General features: G+C 46.7%; 1 protein-coding gene across 1 annotated transcript; it reads left to right on the plus strand.

Moving 5' to 3' along the window:
* Positions 1–1,100: 1,100 nt before the first annotated feature.
* CRYM (crystallin mu) lies at positions 1,101–12,258 on the plus strand. The gene is made up of 8 exons (XM_063315117.1): positions 1,101–1,300; positions 2,503–2,641; positions 4,269–4,331; positions 6,843–6,944; positions 7,730–7,913; positions 8,551–8,672; positions 10,248–10,332; positions 12,052–12,258. Exons 1-8 carry the CDS (start codon positions 1,122–1,124, stop codon positions 12,114–12,116), a joined length of 939 nt encoding a protein of 312 aa, XP_063171187.1. The 5' UTR covers positions 1,101–1,121; the 3' UTR covers positions 12,117–12,258.
* The last annotated feature ends 1,823 nt before the right edge of the window (positions 12,259–14,081 follow it).

Genomic DNA, 14,081 nt, shown 5'->3' on the forward strand with positions numbered 1-14,081 from the left:
TTACTTCTAGGCCAACATGTGTTGCATTACATGTATGCGTGAGGTTGCATTTGTCATACCTTACCTGTACTTCTTTTGGGACAGGCACAGGAAAGCCTGCCTGCCCTGCCCCCTTTAAAGCCCCGCCCCTTTCCTCAGATACAAAGGATTTTCCTATTCTCATTTTTAACACAATTGTACCCCGTTTTAAAAAAGAGATCTCAAAGCAGCTTAACCCTCCCCAACAAAATTGTTTGCGAAATAAATAAAATGCTCCCCAAATCGAAATGTAACCAGATTACTTTCATGCAACAGGGACCAACCAGCAAGATGAAAAAAGTCTCAGCATCAAGCCGGAGAGGGAAATTAGAATTTTTAATCCAGATTTAAAGGTTGGGGGCAAAATCAACGGGGTCATCCAATTTATTCCCTGCGGCTGCCTCACCTGGGCTGCAACGGTGCCCACCGCTAGGTGGCAGCACAGAGGGAGAGATGTCCACACCTCTTGGCTCCAAACTAAGGCGGCCAGGTGCATTTTTGGCATCCAGATCGGGTGGCCCCAAGATCAGCTGCATGTGTGAAAAAGCGTTGGGTCAGAGCAGGCAGTTGAAGGAGGAAGAAACTCTGCTTCATATGAAGTAGCAAAAAGTGTGTTCTCCCATCATCCCGAGATGCTCCAGGCTGCATCTCCCATCATTCCCAGATGCTCCAGGCTGCATCTCCCATCATCCCCAGATGCTCCAGGCTCCATCTCCCATCATCCCCAGATGCTCCAGGTTGCATCTCATCTCCCATCATCCCTAGATGCTCCGGGCTGCATCTCATCTCCCATCATCCCCTGATGCTCCGGGCCGCCCGCGCACCATCCCCAAATCTCGGGGAAATCTGATCCCTGGCGCTCCCCGCGAGCCTCCCGGGCGCCCCTCGCACGGAGAAGCCGGCGCCGCCGCCGCCCTTCGGCACGGGGCGGGGGCAGAGCTGCGCTCCGCCGGGTCGCCGCGCCGCGCCCTCTAGGCGGTGCTGGGCGCTGCGGCGGCGCCGGGCTGGCCGTGGGCGGTGGACGGGCGAGGAGGAGCGGCCGGGGCGAGGGTTGCCTGCGCGCCAGCCAGCTCAGCTAGCCTCGCCTCGCCGCCGCCGCCACCATGAGCCGCGCCGGCGCTGCGCCCGCGTTCCTGGGTGCCGGGGCGGTGGAGCAGCACTGGCCCGGCCCCCGCCCGCTCGTCTCGGCCCTCGAAGCCGCCTTGGCCGCCTTCTCCAGCGGTCCCGCGGGCGGCGTGGTGCAGCCCCTGCGCACCGTAGTCCCGATCCAGAAGTACAGCGGGTGAGACCCGCGGGCGGGGGGCGCCGGGCGGGGCGGACCTTCCAGCCCGGGGGGGGGGGCAGGCTGGACCCTGGAGAAGCTCCTCTCCCCCGCTTGCCTTTGCCCGAGCGCGGGTCGCGCGAGCGGAGCCGCGGAGGGGTAACGCAAGCAGCCTGGAGCCGGGGGGTGGTGGGACTCTGCCTTGGGAAAGGCGCCGTGCGTGCGTGCGTGCGCGGCCGAGGGACTAGAAACTTACGCTCTGCAGAAGATGTGGAGGAACTGCGGTTGCCAAAGAGAAGACCCCCCACCCCGAAGGCGAATCAGGTCCTTTCTGTCCCCTGGGCAGGATCTGGAAGAAGTGATTTCAGTTATAGTTGGGTGAATTGGTCGAATATTAGCAAACGCTTCCTAGGGGTAAGAAGGCTTTGACAGTCTGGAAGATGGTGGGACCTCAGGAGGGGTGCCGACTTTGAAAACAATGGGAAGTATTGCTTTTTTTTTTTTTTTAATCTGTTCAATCGCATCCAATTCTTGGAGACTGCCTGGACAAGTCCCTGCAGTTTTCTTGGCAAGGCTTTTTGGAAGGGGTTTGCCATTGCCTCCCTCCTATGGCTGAGAGAGAGGGTCTGGCCTGGCTGGCTTTATGCCTCAAGAAAGACTAGAACTCCTGGTCTCCCGGTTTCTAGCCTGGTGCCTACTTTGGAGTTTACATGAGTGTAACATTCTCTGGGAAAGATGGTCGCTCTCCAGACGTCTGCTCTCATGGGTTGGCGCGAGGCCAGAGCACTTGGGAATCATATTCAAAACCATTTCAAGGGGGCCACAGCCAAGGTGAGCTCACTTCCACTGGAGGTGTACCTGCAGACGCTGGGCAACCCTCTCCTGGAAGTGTTTGATCCTGGCTGACCTTGCTGGATCTTGAAAATCTAGGCTGGGTAGGGCCAAAGTAAGCCATTTGGAAAAGAACATGCCTGAATGATGGCTGTATCTGTGGAGCAGTGTTTCTCAACCTCAGGAACTTCAAGATGTGTGGACTTCAACTCCCAGAATTCTCCAGCCGGCATTCTGGGAGTTGAAGTCCACCCATCTTAAAGTTGCTGAGGTTGAGAAACACTGGCCTAGATCAATAAGGTAGAGTTCTAGCATTTCTTCTGGTATGTCTTTCCTGACCTGGCCTACCTCAAAGGGCTGGCAATACCCCTTCCCTTGTTTCTTCCCCTAAGCTTTTTGGGAGTCATGCCTGCATACAGCACAAAGGACGATGCTCTGACAACCAAGCTGGTGACCTTCTATGAGAATGTGACTCCTTCGCACCAAGCAACAGTCCTGTTGTTTGACCCAGCCAATGGCACCCTCAAAGCGGTAAGCTCTGGAGACGTTCCTCTTTGGCTGACAGCCCTGACGAGGAAGGATTTGGCAGCTGAATTAGGTGGGGCGCCCCAACGTCTTAGACCAGCCCTTCAGCTTAGACCCTCCATTCCAGCTAGACAAGAGTTTCAAGTATCCAAACCTGGGGTGGATGGGTGTTGAGGAGTATGGAGCTAACCTTGAAGGAGGAGTGCAAGAACGATTAGGTAAACCTCCAGCTGGCCCTGGGAAGGAAGAAGGATGAGAAAGAAAGTCAAGATTGCCCCACCTTGAATGTTTCTGGGGGCAGAGAGAAACTCAGGAGTTCAAGAGTCTGTTGTTATACCCTACAGCAGTGTTTTTCCACCTTGTCAACTTTAAGATGGGTGGACTTCAACTCCCAGAATTCAATTCTGGGAGTTGAAGTCCACCCACACTGGCTGGGGAATTCTGGGAGTTGAAGTCCACCCTTCTTAAAGTTGCCAAAGTTGAGAAACACTGGCCTACAGTTTCCCTCACCTCGAGCCAGCACAGCTAAGTCCAAGACCTCTAGAAAACATCTGCAGGAGTTTGTGGGGAGGCTAGGAAAGGAAGGGAAGGGAGTGGATACAAAGAATCAAGAGACAGAATGTGAGCCTATTGGCAGCTTGTCTCATAAACTGCCATTCAACCCAGGGGGCCAGAAACCTGGGAAGAAGCGTTTCACATCATTCACAGACACCCCGCCTTAATAAACTCACTATAAAGGAGGGTGGGAAATTCTTCTTGCAGTTTCCAAGATTCTGCATTTCCCTCGAGTTCTAGCATTAAGGACCCCTTATTAAAGTATGGGTATTTCTTGCTTCCCTGATCTTGCGCAGTTGAATGACAGCTTTGAGATCACTGACGCTTAAGGTTTGGATCTGGGATAGGATTAGATACTCTGTCCTTGTGCTAATTTTTCCTTGTGATCGTCAGTCTATACATGGACTGGACCGCATAGATCAGTTTGGGCTTCATAACTTGTACTCTTCTTCCTTTCTCTTCAAATATATGTGAAAATTGCCATTTACTGAAGTGATCATGAGAGCCCAGGGGTATGGCAAAAGTGAGGAGGGAATGTATTGTCTGGGGGGTATTTAAATCTGTTAACACCCCCACCCTACTGATATCACGGTAGTGTCTTCTTCCCAAGTCTTGTCCAACTGGCTATAGGATTTGAAAGCAGGGGAAACGTAGCTACATATCTGGCTCTCAGACAGTGGTAGAGGGAAACCTTGATTTAACAGGCTCCTCATTTAGTGGACTTCTGATGCAACAGACCAACTTTCTGTCCATGCGAATAATGGACAAGTCTGTTGCATTCAAACTCGTCTGGGCAAGGCAGTTTAATTTATGTTGCTTTAACATCATTGGTGGCCATTTATGTCATTTAAATAAGGATATCATTAGCATCATTAAGTGATCTCAGTTGCATCATAATGCAATTATGCAAAGGATGCATCCTGGCACAATTGATGTCATTTATGATTGATGGACATTTGAGAGTAATGGACACTCCCTCCCCCCAGTTGGTGGGTTAAATCAGGATTTCACAGCACTTGCTCTTTATCTGCACCTCCCATGTTCTGGTCATCCCCTTTGATGTTCTTCTTTCAAAAAGGTGATGGATGGCAACATCATTACAGCCAAACGTACGGCAGCTGTTTCAGCAATAGCCACCAAGGTGAGTTCCTTTATTTTAGGACCAGAAGCTGTCCTACTGTTATATGCTTAGCCCAGAGGTCTTCACCCAACATCTTCCAGGGATGTGGAGGACTAAAACTTGCAGAATTCTCAGCCAGGATGGTTCTTGGCTGGGAACTATGGGAACTGCAGTCCCTACAAATCTGGAAGCTGCCAATACAGATGATGCCCAGTTTAGCCAGAACAGGATCTGTCCATTTCCAAGCGTTTGGATCCTCGCTGGTAGCTTAGTTCCCTCTTTCTGGACCTGACTGAGCTCACACCTTTCTCTCCATAGACCAGGCTCCTGCCATCTTCTTAAAGAAGTCCCTTGCTTCCAATCAACTCTTGTTGATTCCCAACTTCCCTCATTAGCTGGCATTTCCATGAGTTTTTCGGGTCTGTGTGAAGCTCGTTCAGAATCAGCGCTTTGGGCTAATCTCCAAGGATCCTTAAGAATGAAATCATTTGAGGCTGTTCCTTTCAGCCCCTTGCTTAATTGGCACCCTGCTTCAGAGACTTGGTTTTTTTTAGTTATTAACTTTAAAAAGCCAAGAGCTTTAGATAAGGGGTTCAAAGGGTTCGTCCCTACGAAATATTGCTAAGGCTGAGAGTTTTTGCTCCCTTGCTGCAACTGCAGAAGCCTGGAAGACCCACAGATTATATCTACTTTGGGATTCCAGCATTACCAGTTCCCCAACCCCTCTATCCCATTGACTGTTTACGATGACCTGCCAAGAAATCCTTTTGGAAACCACAAGCAACTGTTTGGTTTGAGAGCTATTATTTAGGGACAGCTAGAAAGCACAGTTGTAACTGCAGGTTTTTGAATTCTTCAGCCCTCTTGCTCACGTTGCCATAGAGGCTTAATAAAACCAAAGACAGAGAAACTGGGGAGGGGGGGCAGGAGAAGGAAGCTCAATTGGAGAATCCTGAAACTTGCAGTAGAGGACAGCGACAAAAATTGGCTTTGCAGCTCTCTCGGTTCATTTTGTCCTCCTGTCGGCATCGGTGCCGTAAGCTCTTTCGTGTGGCTGTAATTATCGTACTGAGGGAGGTGCATATACTTCTGGCAGTGGAGCAATGTGTCAGTCCTTTGAGGTAGACCAGACTAGGAAACCAAAGTTATGAATGCGAATCCTAGTTTTATTATAAAGTTACAGTAATAGAACGTTGCAAGTCTGAATGAGCCTCCTCCTTCCTTCCCTTCAAGAGAACTAGGGAGGGTCAAGCCGAGATGCTTTCTCAAATTACTGGTAGTCCTCGCTTAACGACCACAATTGGGACTGGAATTTTGGTTGCTAAGCAAAGCAGTCATTAAACAAATCTGACCTCATTTTACAACCTTTTTTGTGGTGGTCGTCAAGCCAATCGCCATGGGCGTTAAGAGAACCACATGGTCACGAAGTGAATCACGAGGTTCCCCATTGAGTTTGTTTGCCAGAAGCTGGCTGGGAAGGACGAAAATGGCAATCATGTGACCATGGGACACTGCGACCGTCATAAATGCGAACTGGTTGCCAAGCACCCAACGGTCATAAGTGTGAGGACCGGTCATAAGTCATTTTTCAGCAACGTCGTAAGTCCAAACCATCACAAAGCAAATGGTTGTTAAGTGAGGACTACCTGTACATTTCTGCCCTGGACTCAAATTTCTTTTATCTGACTGTTGTCTTGGTTGTGGCTCTACCTCCTGCTCCTCAAGGTTATTCCTGCAGCCCATCACACAACGGAGTTAATTTCAGCACCTGCCTTGGTGCTGTGTTCTTCCAGAAAAGGGGGAGTTGGGAATCCAGTTGGAGCTGGCAGAATTCCCCAGAACTGTAAAAAAAAGCGTAAGCATTTCCTCCAAGAAGGGTAGGATCAAAGAACAGCAATTGTGAAATTATAAATGAAATGTGAAGAGCAGGAAGTTATTTAAAGTTGGTTCTTAAAATTTCAGAGTTGGATGTGAAAAGGGCTGTGTAGGGAAAAAGAAACTACAGGTAGTCCTTGATTTATGAACATGGGCTTAGTGATAATTTGAAGTTACAACGGTGCTGAAAAAAGTGACTTGCGACCGGTCCACACACTTATGACCATCGCAATCCCCCTGTGGTCACGGGATCAAAATTCAGTCGCTTGGTAACTGTCATGTATTTACAATGGTCGCAGCATCCGATGGTCATGTGATCGCCATTTGCAACCTTCCCAGCCAGCTTCCAACAAGCAAAGTCAACGGGGGAAGCCCGATTCATTTAATGACTGCAGTGATTCACTTAACAACCACAGCAAAAAGGTCGTAAAATCAGGTGTGACTCACTTAATGACTGCCTCACTTAGCAACAGAAGTTCCAGTCCCAATTCTGGTCATAACTCGAGGACTGCCTGTAGTAGAAGGGAAACTGGGGTAGGGCGGTATACTCTACTGAAGAGAAGAAACAAGACCACAGATTTTAGGGAAATTCTTAATTTGAAGGAGGATGTGTTTTAACAAGAATGCCTTTTTTTTCTGTACTGGGTACGTTTTCAGTACTTAATGCCTGCAGATTTGGACGTCCTCTGCATTCTGGGAGCTGGTGTCCAAGCTTATAGCCACTATGAACTTTTCACAGAGCTGTTCTCCTTTAAAGAGGTGGGTAATCCAATTTACACCAGAGAAAATTGTTGTTTTAAACCCTACAAAGCAATTGTTGGATAGCTTAGATCAGGGTTTTTCAAACTTGGCAACTTTAAGGCAGGTGGACTTCAATTCCCAGAATTCCCCAGCCAACATTTCTCTCCTCCTTACCTTTTACTCTCCAGGAAAGTAGGGAGGGTCCCTTCTTTTTTGTTAATAATTTTAAATAAACACGGTAAAAACTAATACAAACTAAACTAGAGGAAAAAAGAAAAAGAAAAGTTCAGAAGGTGCAGAAAAGAGGAAAAAAAGGAAAAAAAGTAGAAAGAAAAAAGAGGCAACAAAAACAATACTAAAGAACTGGCTTCCTGCTTTCATCACACCAAGCAAAAGCTAATATACTAACTTTTCACCCTCTTTTAAAGTTACGAATAAAAAAAAAACTTCTCCCCATAGCCTTTTATCTATACACAATCCAGAAATCATCATCTTTTCAATCCTAGTTCAGCAAGAAGTCCAAGGAGTTACCAGAAATATCAAACAAACAGTTTATCCCTGGTCAAATAGTCCAACTTTATGTTCCTTCTGTTTTGCTCTGCCCAGTCTTGGCCTTTAAATCATTCCTACGGCATTGCAGGATTTGAGGGAGGGTCCCTTCTGAGATGCTTCCCACGCCCCTTTTCCTTCTGTGGGCTGAGACATCTTTTACATGCCAGTTGTCCCATCTGTGCCTCTCCCTCCTGTCTCCCAAGGTCAGTCCCACAGACCATTACAGGCCCTCTGTTTAATTTCCCACGAAGGTTAGAATCTGGAACCGCACCAAGGCGAACGCGGAGAAGTTTGCTCACACAGTGAACGGACCAGTGCAGGTCTGTTCCTCCGCCCAGGAGGCCGTCAGCGGGGCCGATGTGATTGTCACGGTCACGATGGCAACTCAGCCCATCTTGCGTGGAGAGTGGGTGAAACCCGGAGCCCACATCAATGGTAAGGGGTGCCCTGGGAGCTGATTGTCTCTGCGGCGAGTGAGATGACAATGCAAGCATGCTAGTCCTTGTGAGTTAGTGAGTGTGGCAGAGTTCAAATGCTCACAATGCTGTGTTTTTCTTGAGCTATGGGTTCAGATTGCAAAAGGGGAGGGATTTGAAGAATTTATTAGCAGATAATTCCTATTAACGCAAGGGAAGAGCTTGAAAAGCAATGCTGTATCCTTCATTAAAAATGTCTGGGTGGGCGGGCTACCCCACAGGGATGTTGTTCCTGCAGATTTCGTGCATCAGCAGGGTCTGAACTAGATGACCTCTGAGGTTCTTCCACCTCTGTGCTTATTTTCACAAACACACATATGTAGACATAAGTGAATTGCAAAAGCAGCAGCTACACTTGTACCATGTGCTGCGTTTGGTTAGTGAAATTAATGGCTGAGCAAGCCCCAGCTATTTGGTTAGTTAATGCAGAACTGAAATCCTGCGATGCAGAAAAATAGAAAGCTTTTGACTTCTGTGTATCGGAGTGGGCAAATCTGTCTGTCTGTGGCCTTACTCTCACCTGCAGGAAAGGGAGGGGCTTACTGTACCTTGTTCAGACAGTTCTTCCCGAAAAACCTGGCCCTGTTGTGTTTTAGCCATAGGAGCAAGCCGGCCTGATTGGCGGGAGCTGGATGATAATGCAATGAGAGAATCTGTGTTGTACGTCGATTCAAAAGAGGCAGCTCTGCGTGAATCAGGAGATGTCATTTTATCGGGGGTAATGAAGTGGATCGTTTCTCCCCCTTTTCCTTCTTTTTTTTTTTTTAGCATTTTACTGGGGGGTTTCTCCACAGGGAGTTGGGATTGAAACAGTGGAAGGAGACAGACCCCATGTGAAACCATGGATTCTTTTGATCCTGCTTTATTAAAGAAACTGTAATAGCTGAGTTCACGCAGCACTGAACCAGATTGCAAGGCTCCAGGTCATGTCATTTGGGATGGCCCAGAAGGAGGATGCAGTTGCAGCTCTGAAAAATATTTTGGTCTTAAGAATATTTTGAGGGAGAACTGATAAACCTAGGAAAGTCGGTCCTCTTTTTCTGACTGCAAAGTGGAAACACGTAGAAGATCCCAGAGCTAATGTTGAAGAAGGAATGCAGGAACAGTTAAGTGAACAAGAGTTAGTCCTGGGAAGGAAGAGGGAGTGAGAAAGAAACTCAAGAGAGTCCCACCTTATCTTGTCCTTGCGAGGTAGTCCAGACAGGAAGCATGCCAGATGAACTAATTCTACTTTATTGTAAGGTTACATTAACAGAATCCTGCAAGTCTGAAAGTACAACTCTCCCTCCTTCCCTTTACGTCCCAAGAAACTAGGGGTGGTCCCTTCTGAGATGTTTGCCACACCCCATTCCTTCTGTGGGCTCGGCTGCCTCTTACCTGCTGCTTAGTCTGCAGCTCTTCCCCCTGTCTCCCAAGGTCATTGCCACATACCGTTACATCTTGATTCTCTTGATATAAGAAGGGAGAGGGGGAAACTCTGTCAGGCTTTCAAAATTATGTTGTTATACCCTACTACAATAAAGGAGAGCTCTATTATTTCTTCTGGTGTCCATTTCCTGTCCTAGCCGACCTCGAAGGGGTGACAAAATGTGATGTGTTTTATTCTGCCTGCATCCCAGTCTTCAGCCCTTCCCATCCCATCCCGCCCTCCATCAGTCTTTCGTGGGCTGTTACAAAGTTCCTGTAGAGAAGTTTTGCTCTGGCCTTGAGAAAGAGGACCAAGAGGGGAAATGCTTGCTCAGCCCTAGGTTAGTAGAAAGCACAAGAAAAAGGCTCAGAAGAGCTTTGATCTTGTCATTAAAAAGGGGCACTAATGGTGTGGACAGGTTTCCAAGATTCGGTTAATATACCCCCCAACAATAAAGTAGCATTCCTGGAATCCCTGCCATGTCTGTTCCTTGACCTTGCCTACCTCGAAGGGCTGAAATTCCTTCCTCTTTTTTTCTGTGTGTATTCCTTCAGACTTGGGGTTCCCCCAAGCCACCTGTTATCTCATTCTTCTACCTGCATTACCATGAGCAGGTAAAAGTCACATCATGTGCCCTATCATCGTAGAAATGTCACCAAATATGTCATTTGCATCAGTTGCATGATGACATCATGATCCACAGGCGGTTGGGTGTTTGAGGTCATCATGTGCATGGCACCGTTTGTGTAATGGCGTCATGAGGTGTGGGGGCCATCCTTGTGGCTCCTGCCGCACGCCTGTGTCTGCCTGAAGCTGCTTCAGTGACGTAGGACCGTTCGCAGTCTGGAGGGCACCAGAAATGACGGAGCGATGTGTGTTTCACAGGCCAACGTTTTTGCAGAGCTCGGCGAGGTGGTGTCGGGAAGCAAGCCGGCCCTGCGTGAGAAAACAACAGTGTTCAAATCATTGGGTAAGGATAAACCCCATGGCTTGGCAGGAATGGTGGCGCATGATGCATCGCCTTACAGGGAAATGGGTGGGGGGTTCCAGCTCCCGACCGACCTGCCTGATGCTCTCCCCCAGCCAGCTGCACAATTTCTCCTTTGCAGAAAGAGAATAAAAGCCATTATCCTCGGCAGGGAAGAAAGGATGAGGAATCGTTTTGTCAAACCCTGCACACAGCCCATTCATCAAGCTTGGAAACACAAGCCCGCACCATATGCCACTGCCTTCTTGGTGGATGGCAGAACCCTCCTGGGGTAGTTTTTATGGGACCCGTCGAGCCAGGGACTCATTTATGACCTCAAAGGCCTGGGGAGGGAATCTTTGAGAATGGCTTGAAGCAGGAGTGCAAAAAATGCTGCGTGGGGCCCTGTGGCAACCCCCACTTCTTATCTGCATCTGAAAGAAGGCTGAAGAGGACACTTGCAAAGATTTAGAGCACCCATTTTGCCCCTTAACTCTCCCCCCACCCCAATGTGTCCTGGTCCTGCTCATTTCTGGAGCATGGCTGTCCCTGGGGCCACTCCTGAGCCATGGTACATCTGCATTCCTGGCACAAACCAACATCCAGACAGTCAAAACCCGGGTGCCTTGCTTGCTTAATTTTTTCTTGAGCGCTGGAAGCAAATGGACGCTATACAAAATGCTGTTTTAGGTTTGAATAATTTTTATTCAAGATTTTTTTTAAAAAGGAGATAAAAATGACAAGAACTAATATAAAGAACAGGGAAGAAAGAAGAGAACAAGTTGAACAAGAAAGAAGGCAGAAGTGCAAAAAGAAAGAATGAAAAGAAATAGAAAAAGTCGCTTTTTTAACCGCTTTGCAGTTTTTTAAACAGCAATTATAAGTACAAATACAAAATTACCTCTTAGTCTATGGCAGCCTTTCTCAACCTTCTGACCCTGGAGGAGCCCTTGAAATATTTTTCAGGCCTCGGGGAACCCCTGCCCATTCAGGCTCAAAGATAGGCCAGAAGTTACAAAATTATTCTGTTCATTTCATGGGTAGGCCTGTGTATATGCATTCACAGTGTTCTTAAACTAAAAGTAAGAATGAAACTTATCTCTTTAATGTGAAGTTGCCCGAATTTGAAATACTTTTTAAAATAAATCATGAGCAACCAGGGAACCCCTCGTGACCTCTCGCGGAACCCAAGGGTGCCATGGAACCCTGGTGGAGAAACCCTGGTCTATGGTTACGAAAAATAACCCCTCTTTTTTCTATAATCCCTTTTTTCTAATCATCAAAATCATCAGTCACAAGTTCATTTTTTTCTGTCACATGCAAAAAGTCCATAAGGGGTTTCCAGTCATCAATAAATGCAGATATTGTCTTTTCTCTAACCAAGGAAGTCAATCTGGCCATCTCTGCAAGTTCCATCAACAACCCCAACCGTTTCTCCATGGTGGGTAGTGCTGAATCTTTCCACCTTTGCACCTATAACACTCTCGCTGCAGTTGTCATACATAAAAACAACGCTCCGTGACTTTTTTCCAGCTGTTTGTCGTCCAGTCCCCAAAGAAAAGCTACGAAAGGCTTTCTTAGAGGAGTTGGGTGGTGGGGATGGAAGGGTCACCTGCTGCTTTGAAAAACAGCGGATAATGCTCTGCTGAACAGGCTGGGGCCAGGAAAGTCCTCTTGATGGTTTCCATCACACCATTGCCTGTGGTTTCCATTCATTTTCAGGGATGGCAATTGAAGACACAGTCGCAGCAAAAATGGTCTTTGAGTCTTGGTCAGCCAGCGGATGAAGGCTGCATCTGGTGTTGACTTCTGAGCAAAATTGGTGGAGATTGCACTGTAACTCTTCTTATATCATGATAGCAAGATAAGTAGTAGCATAACAAAAGAATCAAATGGAAATTGGTTTATCTCAGTGTTTCTCAACCTCAGCAGCTTGAAGATGGGTGGACTTCAACTCCCAGAATTCCCCAGCCAGCAAGGCTGGCTGGGGAATTCTGGGAGTTGAAGTCCACCCATCTTCAAATCGCCAAGGTTGAGAAACACTGATTTGTCTAATTATTCTAACACAAATCAGTGTTTTTTCCATGTATTTGGATAGTGACTTTAGTTCAAAGTTTATATCATCTAAAGGACAAGGGTAGATTTTCTCAACTCTTGAAGGCTACATTGTTATTTCTACTAAATCATTCACTTTATTAGCTATAGTTTAACTTTTATTGGGATAAATGTTCAGAGATTCCAAAACTAAAATCTCACCTATTTACTTGCCTGTCAATGACCTTTAATTTCTCTCAGATTTTCCCTGAGACCTGAAATAACAGTTTTAGAATCTAAGATTCTAAATTTAGATTCTAGATTTGGAATCTAAGGATTGATTTCTGCTTAAAATGTAACAATTTTAACTTACATTTTGCCTTTAATGCAAAAAGTTTGCATTTCTCTCTGCTTTTTTTTTTACTGTTAAATAGAACAAAGAGGACTGCCAACAAGCATAAGAAAATATTAGACTAGAATAGGTTCTCAAAATGGCTAACAAAACTCTATTCCCTTTCTTTAAAAAAATAGAAAAGACGTTGGGGTGAATCAATATTGGTTGAGGGTTGGTGTCAATTGTATTTTCTATATTTTGTAGCAAAAATAAAATTAACATTTCAGAAAACTACATTCCCCAAGTATTCATTTTTGTTGTTCTGGTCTGATAAATGGTGGTGGGGTGTACTTTCAACAGACATTGTGGTTTGTCAATCATGGCTTAACATGATTGGAAACCCAATTGTGTTTTTAATAAACCATGGTTTAGCAAATCATGTTAGACATGGTTTACCAAATAAGTCAGAGAAGGCCATGTTTAACATGGAAGGGTGTTCTTTACTTTTAAAATGTTTTTTAACAGAGGCCTGTTTGCATTAGGGGCACAATGTGCTTCCCACTTCAAAATAAGGGATGCGGTACTGTCACATCTCAGCAACCATTGTCACATGGGGTTTTTGGGTTGCACAATGAAAACTCCTGGCTCTCAGTTTCTCCTCCCCTGAAAGAAACAATTGGTTGGATTCCTCAAACACATTCAGCTTGTTTTATAAGCCTATTCACCTAATGGGCAACATTAAAACTAAAGAAGTCAACTGCTGATGACTTTGGGCACTGTTGGAATCCAACCATCTTCTTTTCACAATCGTGAGCACCACCAACCAAGCTTTTGTTACCACAATTGTAGAAACTATAAGAGTGGGGTGCCCTGCTTCTGCCACTAGTTCTCATGTATGGATCTCCCCAGAGGTCATACTAAGGACTGGTAAATCATGGCATGCGGAGCAAGACATAACTGGTTGCAGTTGCCCAACAGGCTAAGTCACCAACTATGTGTAATGGTGTGCGGGAATGACCTTAGGAGGCAGGGCAATGAGATCCAGCCACGGGAATGGTCGGATAAAAGGCAGCTTAGCCTTCAGCAGGAATGTGGGTGGGGCAAGAGGCTCAGAAGGGACCCACTCTAGTTTTTTGGGCTGTAAAGGGGACGGGGGAAAGAAGTACTTTCAGACTTGCAAGATTCTGTCAATGTAACCTTACGATAATGTAGAATTAGCTCATCTGGCTTCCTGTCTGGTCTACCTAGTAAGGCTGACATCATGATTTAGAGACCACGTGCCAGAGAAACTCCAAATATTTCTTTTTCTGTGTGGCGGGTAGCTTGAATCCTACTAGACAAGAGTTTCAGGTATCCAAACCTGGGGTGGATGGGTGTTGAGGAG

The sequence above is a fragment of the Candoia aspera genome, chromosome 14 (assembly GCF_035149785.1).
Source record: "Candoia aspera isolate rCanAsp1 chromosome 14, rCanAsp1.hap2, whole genome shotgun sequence".
NCBI classification, from domain to species: domain Eukaryota; kingdom Metazoa; phylum Chordata; class Lepidosauria; order Squamata; family Boidae; genus Candoia; species Candoia aspera.